The sequence below is a fragment of the Ambystoma mexicanum genome, chromosome 1p (genome assembly GCF_040938575.1).
Source record: "Ambystoma mexicanum isolate Mex_15411 chromosome 1p, UKY_AmexF1_1, whole genome shotgun sequence".
Lineage (NCBI taxonomy): Eukaryota > Metazoa > Chordata > Amphibia > Caudata > Ambystomatidae > Ambystoma > Ambystoma mexicanum.
Genome location: NC_090921.1, coordinates 455747913 through 455760172, shown reverse-complemented (window position 1 = coordinate 455760172; position 12260 = coordinate 455747913). Strand labels below are relative to the sequence as shown.

The 12260-nt window shown below is 46.3% G+C and overlaps 1 protein-coding gene across 3 annotated transcripts in view; it reads left to right on the top strand.

The window, feature by feature from the left end:
- Positions 1-12260, top strand: part of ELL (elongation factor for RNA polymerase II) — an 869801-nt gene that overhangs the window by 228292 nt on the left and 629249 nt on the right. For all 3 annotated transcript variants that reach the window (XM_069649283.1, XM_069649285.1, XM_069649284.1), the window contains one exon: positions 3521-3645. In XM_069649283.1, the coding sequence (XP_069505384.1) occupies positions 3521-3645 (125 nt within the window). The remainder of the gene's footprint in view (positions 1-3520; positions 3646-12260) is intronic.

Below are 12260 nucleotides of genomic sequence, written 5' to 3'. Positions count from 1 at the left end.
AGTGCATCTTATCACCTGGAATCTTCAGACATGCCAAAAAAGGATAGCTTTGCAGTGTGAGCAGCAGCACCAACACGTAGGGAGTTGGCCAGAAAGCACTACCTGCTGTGCAGTTGGTGCTTCCACTCAGACTGGATTACATCTTGTATCGCTCTGTTATCACCACAAATAATAAAACCACTGTTGTGTTGTCTTCAGGCAAGTGTACTGGAGATGCACTTACATCGCAGTCAGGTCAGATATGATTCCCTGCAAGGTTGGGCTGGTGAAAAACAATACTACCATAGGGTAGGTAAGGAAACGCATACAAATGAAAAAATGTACAGCTTGGATGTGGGGCTTTGTCTGGATTCCCAAAAACATTGCCCTCCCACCTCCCTTTCATATTTGCTATGTATCATACATTTCTGCATGTTTAAATCTACCTAGACAAGATTATTAATTAGGACTTGACTGCACAATTACGTTTTCAGTTTTATCATAAAACTCCATACAAGAAAAGGCAATTGGGGCTCACGTTCTATGGGTAGTCCCTGTATGCCGTCCCTCAACTTTGAAAGGGGGGGGAATCCCACGTCCTTGGCTCCGGCTCCCCACTCGAATCTTGACTTGATACAGGTTCACTACCGCCAGGGTACCCAGACTATCGAAACTTGGCAGACCGAAAGCCTGTAGCCTTATCAAACTCCCTCCGGGACTTCCTTGGTGATCTATATGTGATAATCTGATACGCTGTCTTGCCTTTCCTCTTATGAATCTCTGAATCCTTCTTCCCAATCTCCTCTTTCTGCCCCTTTCTCTACTCTTCACCGTCCTGATTCGACCACACTCCACCTCTCTAGTCTCCTTCTCTAATCACTTCTTCTACTCCTGTCTTCATCTCCCTCTTGATCTTACTTCTCCCCTTACTATTCTTGCCTTTACTTTTCTGCACCGCCATTGGATGCTCAAGTCAACTGCTTTTCTGGGTATTGTACAAAATGACCTACTGCCAAAAGTTCGACCCCCAAAAGTCTGACCCCCAATTTTCTGCATATATATGTACTTGTGGGGGGGTTTAAAGTGAATAGAAAATGAATAGGGAGAAGATGGGGGGGGGGTCTCCCCCTACATATATATTTGCAAAAAAACACTTTTGGGGGTCAAACCTTTCGGTTCGGTAAAATCACGTAGATCAGCTTTCCTGGGCCAATGTATTTGTATTTTTTTATATAGCGCCTATACACGGGCAAGTGTTTCAACGCACTCAAGGAAGGTGGGAAGACAGGGGGGAAAAAACAGTCACTCAGAGCCCTTGAAAATCTGAGACGATAATAGTCTGCACAGGTAGAGTAAGTGCATGAAATACATTTAACAGTATGGGATATAGCAAATGGTCCTGACAGCGATTCTGAAATTTTAACAGTACAATTAGGGGTGAAGCCAGGGCAGAAACAGACTGACTATCTTCTGGCGTGGTGCATACAGATCAAGCAAGTGCACGGAGGGTCACAGGGAGGGCAGTGTCCAGTGCACCCTGTCGGTTGAGACTGTGGTAAGTGCAGAGAGCCACTCTCTAGGGTTAATTTCTCAGTGCTTTGAGGGTGGGTGAGGTGTAGGGCCCGGAGGCAAGTGCGAGAGAGGACTGGCGGGGGTACCAGGGCCCAGTGAAGACTCTTGGGTACACCAAGCAGCCAGTCAGCATGCTGTAAGGAATAGGAGGGAGAGAGGGAAGGACAGGGAACTAGGTTAGCCGGGTAGCAGGAGAGAGGAGAGAGAAGGAAGAGAAGAGGAAGCTCTTGAGTTTCTGGAATTTCAAGAGATCCAGCTCAAGGCATAGGGAGGCAGGGAGGGTATTTCAGTGGGAGGCACCTGCTGAGGGTGAGGATCTCCCACCAAATCTCTGCTTGGAGAACCAGCTCTCTTACAGAAGGTTGAAGGTAGATGAGTGGAGGGCTTGCGAGGGACAGTATTTAGGGAGACAGCGTTGAAGTTAGGTGGGTTTCAGGCCACATAAAGCCTTGTGTGCAATGCAAAGCATCTTGAATTGGATCCTTGCAGCCACGAGGAGCCAGTGGAGGGATTTCAGTGCTGGAGAGATGTGGTACTTGGGCTTGCAGCCAAGGATAAATCTTGCGGTTCTGTTCTTGGTGAGTTGCAGAGGGCGCAAGGCAGAAGGGAGGTTGAGGAAGAAGCTATCTAAATAGTCCCACCTGGAGAGAACCAGGGCTCTGGAGACAGTGAGCCTCTGGGGGAAGTGAGAAATGGTAGAGTACCTCTGAGGAGGTGTAGCTGATAGACTTTTCAGAGATGTCTGAAATGTGAGCGGAGAAGGAGAGGGTGGAATCAAAGATGACCCCAAGGTTTCTTGCTTCGCAGGCGGGTGGCGGTGCAGGCCAAGGGAGGGAGAGTAATCTCAGTCTTAGTGGCGTTGAGGCAGAGGTTGTTTGCAGCACCCCGTGATTGAATAGCGGCCAGACAGTCTGATGTGAGCAAGGAGGAGGGGGCGGCGGCTGAGGTGAGCCTGAAAGATAGTTGCATGTCATCCGCATAGCATTGGAAGTTAGAGGGGAAGGTGACGGTCACCTGTGCTGGGGCAGCCATACCAAGAACCAGGGGGATAGATTAGATCCTTGGGGAACGCCACAGGTTGAGAGAGTGATAGTCCAGTGACGGGCTCAGAGTTCCACCTGGGATGGGCGGTCGGAGATGGTTAACCACGCCAGAGCCTGGTTTAGTACGAACTCCTCCCTTTTTTGGGCTGGAATTCTCCTTGCAAGTCTTCATAAGGGCCTTTAGCCCCACTCGATAGTCAGGCTCTGTTTCTGTCCTCTGCAATAGTTTATTCCCTTGTTCCCTTATGTACTGTGGTACATAACACATATGCACATCGCCATCCATTATATGCCTCTAGGGCTATCCATTACATGCCTAAAGGGCAGCTCTGGCATTACCATTGCCCTAGTAGACTGTTTACCCCAGGTCCAGAGATGTCCCTGAGCCCAGTCATACTGTCACACTAGCAAACCTCTTCCAAGAGAATCAAGTACTCCATCCACAAGTATAAAGGAAGGTACAAATGCCCTCATAAATATTATGCCCACGTGTGCAATTTACAAACCTGTTATTTTGAAATCTGTCATATGTAACTGACTTGACACTGATGCCACAGCAGTGTAGTAGTGAGGTTCTGTTTCTCCACCTTTCAACTTTTCCTCATTTGGCCACTTCCCAATAGTAAAGAAGGGGGTTGCTGTTCTATTTAGTCTGTACAAATATGGTTAGAGGGGGCGGGGGGCATCTGTTAGTTTTCTGCTGCTTTGCAAGAAATGCTCAGTTTCAGCAACCTGCATATTTGGGAAGTTGTCATGGACTACCAGTACAAGTTTCCCCATAGGGTATCGAAATAACAGTGAATGTCAAATATGATTTAATGTAGTTATTGCATGGCAACTGTTTAAATGACATGATCTATCCTTTGAGAAACTTGCAAAAAATGTAATTCACATTCTTAATGCTAATATACAATAAATTATTTCAGGTGGCAAACCTGAGTGCCAAAGATAGCACGTATACTTTGAAAGATTGTTTTTATAAAGACGTGCAGAAGGACTGGCCTGGATACTCCGAAGGTGACCATCAGTTACTTAAAAGGATACTGGTTCGGTAATTATTTTTTTCAAGATTTCCTCAATACAAATTTCTGTTGCCGCCCTAATATTCCTGTTGTCTACAAATAAGAATTTGCGACCGCCTATGCATGCAACATTTCAGAATTGTACATCAATAGCTTCGCAGTTTAAAAATGTTTAGTTTAATCGTGTTTTCTACCCTGCTTTTATCGTGGCCACATCGATTTTCACAATTCTTGCATGCGCATAGATTTCATCTGGAATTGGTACACTGAAAAAACAATATACATGGTCAATTTTGAGATTAACGATTTAAGATTCACCTATATGACGCACGCGCAGAATTAATACAAACTTTATGCAGAGTTTTACAGTACATGCATTACATAATTAACATCTCCTAAAAACTCACATCAGAGGTGGGCCATGGCTGATTTTGATAATTTTTAAGGTGATGGAATAAATGTACACTTGTGCACTTACTGTACCAAGAGAAACATAAGTTCACAGTTCGAACAATATACAGTTTACATCTGAAAACACATGAAAGTGTAGGCCTACCAACTGTACCAACGGTTGTATGAGTATTTGTAGATTACACAATTTACATCTTTTGGAAACGCATGAAAGTTGGAACTTACTTTGTACGTTTTCAGGAGCTGTATGTATATTGCATACAAATAAGAACTTTAGAAGTCCTATATGCCTCAGTTTGTACATTTTGCAGTTTATATCTGAAGTAAGTCCGGACTAAATTTAATTTAGTTTTCAAGTGATTGTATAAGTGTACCAAAGGGCGTAAGATTTTCGTAGTTTGTAGATTACGCAATTTACATCTTTTGGCAACTGACCAGAATGTCAAGGCTTACTTTTGAAGGCAAGTCCCTCTGTACGCACACACTAGAGTAAATGCAACCCACTAGGGAAATAAGCCAAGAGATTGCATTGCAAGGGTAACAAGGTTTTACTGGTACAAAATGCAAAATGCCAGCCAAGAACTATGCTGTTCGAGAGTGCTCTCATCTTACATCATCAAGCATGGGGTTTTAAGCACAAAAAGCGTCATAGCTTTACAGGATATTTTGGTGCTCCTGATTGGAGGCACCCTACACATGGGCCTGCTCCATCAGGGATGCCAGGCAGTAATTAGCTGGTTCTTCCTCGTTGATCTGTCTCCATGTGGGTCAGCTGGGTTCATCATAGCGGTGAAGGTCAGGGCACACACAACTACTTTGTTCCTATCTAAACCAAACAACTGAGATGGAATATTCATTCATTATGGCAGGCACTTGGGCGGCACAGGAAAGGGGTGTCGGGAAGAGGGGAGGACATGCTGACAGTCGGGGCTCCAGTGATACCATGGTCACTGAACCTAATGTCTCAATGTCTCCCCTCTGAGGATGGATCTTTGATTTACCCTTCATGGTATCTCATGTTACTGTAGACGTGTTGCTGCAAGGGGAAAATAGTCATGTGGGTTTTAGATCTTTGGTGGGCATTTTATGGAGGATAGGGCCTGGAGGTCGGGTTCGGGTTAGTAATGTGCAACCATAGCAGGACTGGCTGGGTGGAGGTTGGGCTCGCTGGCAGTTTAGCAGAGATGGATTGGCATGTCCTGGAGCCTCGCGCTGTCTCGGGCACATTCCTGAAGGGGATACTAAATGTTTGCAACACTGTAGGAACGAGAGGGATATAGACTTCCGTGGGAACAAGGCTCAAGTGGAGCCAGCATACAGGATGGGGAGTGGGGCTCAATGAACGGCGAATGTAAACTGTCAGCCTATTGCTTGTCTCAGCTGGGCCTAATACAAGATGGCGTCACGGGTTGCTGGCATTTCTAATGCTAAGCACCAACTTCTATGCGCTATGTGGCCCTGATATGATAGTCATTGGTGCGGGCTGCTCTCCCCCCTGGGAGGTTATATTGCTGCATATGGGTTGCGCCATATTTGGAAGTTCTTAGGGTGTGGGGATGGGCTCATTTCCATCCCAACACTGTAGATTTTCAGGAGCAATAAATTACATAAAATTGTAGAAGTAATATACGCCTCATACACACTGATAATGCACATTAAAGTAAACTTTAATGTGAGAGTTCATACATATAGGAGACATACAATGCATTATCAGAAGAAATTTACGTTTTATTTACAAATTGTACATGTACATGTGGGAAATTAACAATTTGTGTATGTACCCTAACATAACTCTAAAAACTTCACATATTCAGAACCAACTTTGTCGCTTTTTAGAAGATGTACGATTCGTATATGTACAAACTGTGAAAGTATGCCTCTTTTATGTATAAAAACATTGAATGACAGTCAAACCTGATTTAAATGTAAGCTTTCATGCATGTAAAAGGCATATGACGTGCATTTTATGACTTTATACCAAACTTATATGCCATACATGCCAAATACTTGAACACCAAGCACTCATTATTATTCTTGTAGTTATTGATTACGTAACTAGCTTCGAGAAGCAACAGAGCGCTTTACAGAGGTATACACCAATACAGATAAATAAGAGTGCTTTATAGAAGTGTGCAGGATTGCAGATGCCTAACGCAGTGCTTTCGGCGGTAACAAAACGGATATACAGTGGGGTGAGATGCAGAGGAGGGGGGTACAGCTGTACCGGGTGGCAGACAGCAGAGTGGCGGGTGGGGTCTAGCAAGTCAGGTGGCGCGAGGTGCGATCCTATGTGTTGAGGAGGAGAAACTCCTTGAAGAGGTGGGACTTGAGTTCTTTTCTGAATTGTAGGAGCGTGTGGGCGAGCCTGATGCCAACGGGAAGTTTTCAAAGTCTTGGGGCATAGGCAGAGAAGGCTTGTTTTCTGGTCCTTTCCCTTTTGCAACGGCAGATTTCAAATCTGCACATGTCCTGGCTTCTGGTGGTGTGCTGTTCGCCACAGATGCTGTTTCTCCACGAACTAGCTATGTGACTTGAGGGTGAATGCCTTATAGATGATGCAGCAAGACTTGAGGTGATTTGTGCATGCAGTGGGAGCCAGTGCAGGTTGACGAGGGCTGGGATGATGTGGTCTTATCTGCGTAAACCATTGGCATGCGACAGCGTTTAGGATACTTCTCATGGGCACAAGGAAGGATGACTGGATGTCTTCGAAGAGTGCATTGCACTCATTTTGGTGGGATAGGACCATTCCTTGAACAGTGTATCTATAGCTGTCCAGGCTTGACTTTTCGCGGGATGGAGAGCTGATACCAAGCTCTTAGTTTTCTTAGCTATGTGTGTCTTAAAGGAGAGGCGTTTGTCGATGTGGAATCCGAGGGACTTGGTGCAGAGGTGAACTCTGCTGTGAAGCCCTCAGAGTTCATGGTTGGTAGCCAGATCTGTATGTCTGGGTGTTTGGTGGTGTTGGTGACGAGTAGGAATTCGATCTTGGAGTGGTTGAGCACTGGAAATCCAAGACTGGATCAGCAAAAGAGCTGTTTTGAGCCTATGGATGTCCTTGATGGAGTTGTTCTTGAGGTATAAATGTGTTTTGTCTGCTTCTTGGTGGATGTTGTGTGGCTAGGAGGGCTCCCAGTGGCTCCATGTTGAGATGGAAGATCACTGGCGAGAGGATGGAACCCTGCCTGACTCCACAGATAGTGGATAGCATTGGCGATCTAAAAGAGTCTGTCTGAATAAACTGCTTGTGGTTGGCGAGGGTAGGTCTAATTTCCCTATAAATGTAAGCAGATTCCTCTGCTCCATTCACCTTTGAACTATGTATATTCACTAGATTGATCGCATCACCATATTTTTTCCAACAAACCTTTTTTTCAAAAATACATTTCCTTTATCATACCGAGAGCATCTACAAACCATATGTTTTATGCAATGCTAATAATACAACCAAGCTTTGATTCCTTTCTAGAGGGGGTTGTATATTGCTGATAATTCGGGTAGTCTGGAAGCAACCAATCCAAGTCTCCTGAAAAAGGTATCAAAGTAAAAGATTTTTAAATGTCCATTCTATACCCCATCCATGATGCAATTTTTTAGAGCAGTTTTTGCTTCCCTAGACGCGGCAACTGCTTTACTACCCATAAACATGAATGGGGAGCCACTTGCATAGAAGCAGAGGCTGGTTCTTTAGCATATTGCAAGACCTCCCTTTTTCCATACGTTGTGGTTCTATGTACCTTTCCAGAGCACCCAGATTTAAATCCAGAATGTACATTCAAAGTTTGACCATAGGGCTCTTAATGCACACAGATTTTGACACCCCTTTTTTCTAGGATCCTGTAATTATCTGGGTAAACCAAATATCTCTGGTTCTCTCTAGGTTCGACTTTTGTAACAGCCTCTTTCTTAAATGTACCTGCCTCTACTCTCCACCCTCTGCAACTTATTCAGAACAGGACTGCGAGACTTGTCCTTGGCCTCAAGCCCTGGGATCGTATCGCTCCATCTCTGAAATCTCTCAATTAGGCTCCCAGTGGATGCAAGGATTAAATTCAAAACCCTCTTCATTGTCCGCAAGGCTTTCTGGGCCCTGGGTCCAAAATATCTTCAGCTATCCCTCAGCAAAAGAAGCGAGCTGGGGATAGATCTGTCTTCGGCTGGTTCCTCCCTCTGGAACAGCCTCCTTGCCACTCAAACTTGAGGAGAACCATCTCTGGTTCGGAAGCACCCTTAAAACCTTCTCTTTGCTTCTGCCTTTGCTCCCCCTCTCCCTTGCTGATCTGTTCTCTCTTGGCACTGTGCACCGGGCCACCCTCGGTCCCCTGGGCCCAGCTACCTGCTCACCCTGCCACCCTCCTGCACTGCCTCCGGGCCACCCCTTGCACTGGGGTCTGTATCAGTAACTATACCGTCCCCCCTTTTTTTCTTCCTGCACTTATCAGACCTACGCTTTCTGCTTCCTTAAACCCAGCACTTGCCAATTGCTGGCTGCACTAGCACCGTTTGTTGCCTTTATTATTTATTATCTGTTTCTCCTTTGCTCCGCGCTTTCCACTTCTCCCCCTTCCATACACTTTTCTCCTCCCCCTCTCCCATGCACTTGCGCATTCTCAATGTCACTGGGCCTAGTAAGATCGTTGTTTTGTTCTCCCCTATTCCCCTCACCTCCCTTGCCTTGTCACTCTCTGAAACACTTGTGTACGAGCGCGATAGAAATAAAATATCAATATCGTCTAAATGGCTGTTTTTTTTTGTCCACATTATCTAGGTAGACTTATTTTAAATTTTGTAATGCGTTACAAACCCATAGGTCTCAGGGCGCACATAAAAACGGACAACAGAAGTCAAGAGTAGAGCAGGGAGGCGAAGTTTAGGTATGCAAGGTTAAAGAGGTGAGTCTTGATCTTTTTATTGAAATCCGACAAGGGTATTCTTTCTCGGGTCGAGAGGAAGTGCATTCAAGGCCGGGGGGTAGGAACATTGAAAGTGGTACCACCGAAACGTTTGGGTTTGAATTTTGATTGTTGTAGGCTCGCCTTATAGAAAGATCGTAAGTGAGCAGCAATGTTGGTAGACCTTAGTGCGCTCACTGAGCTAGGAGGAAGCATGGAGATTCAGACATTTGTGACTCATTGTTAGATCCTTGTGAGTAACACAATGTTTCACAGGGAGCCAGCGAAGCTCCCTCCTTGCATTAGTTATATAAACTCGTCTGGCAAGACACTTAGTTGCCCGGACGGCACCATTTTTAGTCATCTGGAGTGCTGTAAAGTTTGCCTATGAAGTGGCCAGAAACAAGCTGTTACAGTAATCCAGGCGCGAGTTAACCAAGGATGAAGCAAGGAGGAACATGTTCCCAGGAGACAAGAATGGACGAATGTGGCCAAGAAGTTAATTGATGAAGCCATAGAACACCTGGAGGAGGGCGACCTAGGGTTTCATGGTAAGTTCGTCATCAAACATGACGAGGGTCTTTTCAGTTTTTGCCACTGGGATGTGGAACCCGCGATATTGAAGTTTTGAAAATCTGCAGGTAGCTTTTTTCAACCGAGGCCCCGAGGCAACAATCAGAAGCTTGGTTTTATCTTTGTTCAGTGCCAGCGGATTGGCTGCAATCCAGGTCTGGATGGCGCCATAGACCACATCAATGGTTGCAGTGTTTTGCATGTAGATGCCCGAGAGTTTCAGGACAACCTGGGTGTCATTAGCATATTGGACACCCAGGTCGTCGCAATGTCAGGAAAGGCAGAATGTAAATGTTAGTCGGTGAAATGAAGGAACCCTGCGGTACCCCACAAGAGTTGGCATCAGGAGTGGATCCAGCACCAACCACCGCGACTCTAGCATTGCTAGGTCTCAGAAGAGAGGCAATCCACTGAACGGCATCCTAGGAGCAGCCTGCTACCTCTTGCTGGGTAGTGACCAAAAGGGCATGATACGCAAGGTCAAGCACAATTAAGAGGGCAGGGTGACCGTTATCCACGATGAGGGAAAGATTGGATTTTAAATAAAGAAGGAAACCAGACTGGCGTGGGCCAAAAATATTTCTCTCAATATGGCTCTGTAGGAAAGCCACTCGATCCAACACTTGATGGGGCGATAATCCCCAGCTTGGAAGTGATCGAGGTTACTCTTTTTGAGAATGGGCTTAATCCATGCTTCCTTCAAAAACTGGGGCAACAGGCAAAAGATAGATTCACCAATTTAGTGACCCATGGAACCAAAATGTCTAAGCAGTTTTTAAAGACCCTTGAGGGACAGATGTCACTGTAACAAACGGTAGGTTTCGTGGAACATATGATTTTGGATAAGTCCTCCTCGGAGCAGGGGGAGAAAATTAACTTGTTAAGTTGAAGGGCTGGAGCAGGCCTAGGATTAGACCCAGGGATGGAAGTATCCACCCCAGAGAATGGGTTAGCCTTCCTATGGGCACACATGGGCTCTTGCACATGAACCCATTGTATTCCATACCATTTGACAGATATCTGGATAAGGAAATGGTACTCACCACACTGTACATAGACAAAAATCTTAATAAAACTTCTTTCGAGCCCCCAATGTGGAATCTGTGTAAATAGTTTTCAGTATGTGTGTAGTAGTTCTTATTCATGTTAAAGCAACCTTTTAAGATCTGCGTAAGAGTCTAACGTCTCCAAACTTTCAAAATATAATTATTCCCCCCCTTTTTTTTGTGAGTTGCCTGTCCTCTATCATCTGCTCCCTCCCTATCCCCCTCTTACCTCCCTTGCCCCCCCTTAACTTCCCCCTAATCGCCTCTTCTCCCATTGCACTAGACGAAATCTCTAGTTGTCCGTTCTATGAAAGTCTCCTCTAAACAGGTGCTCCTCCAGATCCATCAAGGACGACATCGCCCCTCTCGCCCCAGCCTTGGCTGACCTCTGCAACCATTCCTTTGACACTGGCTATCTCCATCACCTCCTTTTTTTTTCCCCAGCAAATTCATGGAGAAGATGGTCATCCCCCAACTGACCCTCCACACCGAATTGGCTGGCTGCCTTCATGACCACCAGTCCAGTTTCAGGGCATCCAGAGACATGGAAACTGCTCTCCTGCACAGCTGTCAAGACCTGCTCTCTAACCTAGGCTCAAGCTGTCGCTCTGTTCTGATCCTCGATCTTTCTTCTGCCTTTTACACAGTCAACCACTCCAGCCTCATAAACAGTCTCCATGATACCCTTGGCATCACGGACTGGGCCCTGGCGTGGCTGACCTCCTTCCTTTCAAACAGACCCCCCTAAGTGCAAGTGCGTCCTTTCCTCTCCTCCATCTCACTTTCTACCTGTGGCGGCCCTTAGGGCACTATCCTATCACCATGGCTTTTCAACATCTACCTGGCTCACTTGATCTCCACCTTCACCCCTATTACCAGTGTTATGCAGACGATACACCACTTTCTGTCAAGCTGAAATCCTCTACCTGCTCTCCCTCCTCTCTCATACCTGACTGCTATTCAGGCATGGTGCTCTGCCAGTTAGCTCTGCCTTAATGCCAGTAAGACTGAGATCCTTCTCATTGGCATGCCAGCTCCTTGTCGTCATCCCAGCCGCCGCCCTCCAGCCTCCCTGGGTTGTCTCACCCACTCGTGAGGCAAGAAAAGTGTGATTCTCTTCTTTGACTCCCCTCTTTCTTGCCACACTTCCCGGATCTTGTCAAGAAGTCCAACTTTCAGCTCCACCTCCTCTGGGGCATTCCATCTTTCCTCACCTTCCCCCAGAAGCTCAAGGTCTCCAGAGCCCTGGGTCTCTCTAGGCTGGGCTACTGCAACAGCCTCTTCCTCAATCTACCTCTCCCCTCCCTTTGCCCCCTTCAACTAATCCAGAATAGGAATGCAAGACTTATCCTTGGCATCAAGCCCAGGGGAACTCATCCCAGCAGCCCTAACATCTCTCAACTGGCTCCTGGTGACCCCAAGGATCAAATTCAAGACCCTGTGTATCACCCACAAGGCTGTCTGGGACCTCTCTACATCCAGCTCCCCCCCCCCCCCCTAAATACCTCCCTGCCAGAGTCCTTCGGTCATCTGGCTCCAACTCTCTGCAGGTCAAACATTTCTCCAAGCAGAGTGAGTTTCCTCTGCTGGTTCCTCCCTCGAACAGCCTCCAGGCCCACCTCTGACCTGAGCCGCATCTTCTTAGGTTCCAGAAACTTGTCAAGACTTTACTTTTCTCCTATTCCTTCCCTCTCCCCCTTCCGTGCTAACGTTCCCTCTGCC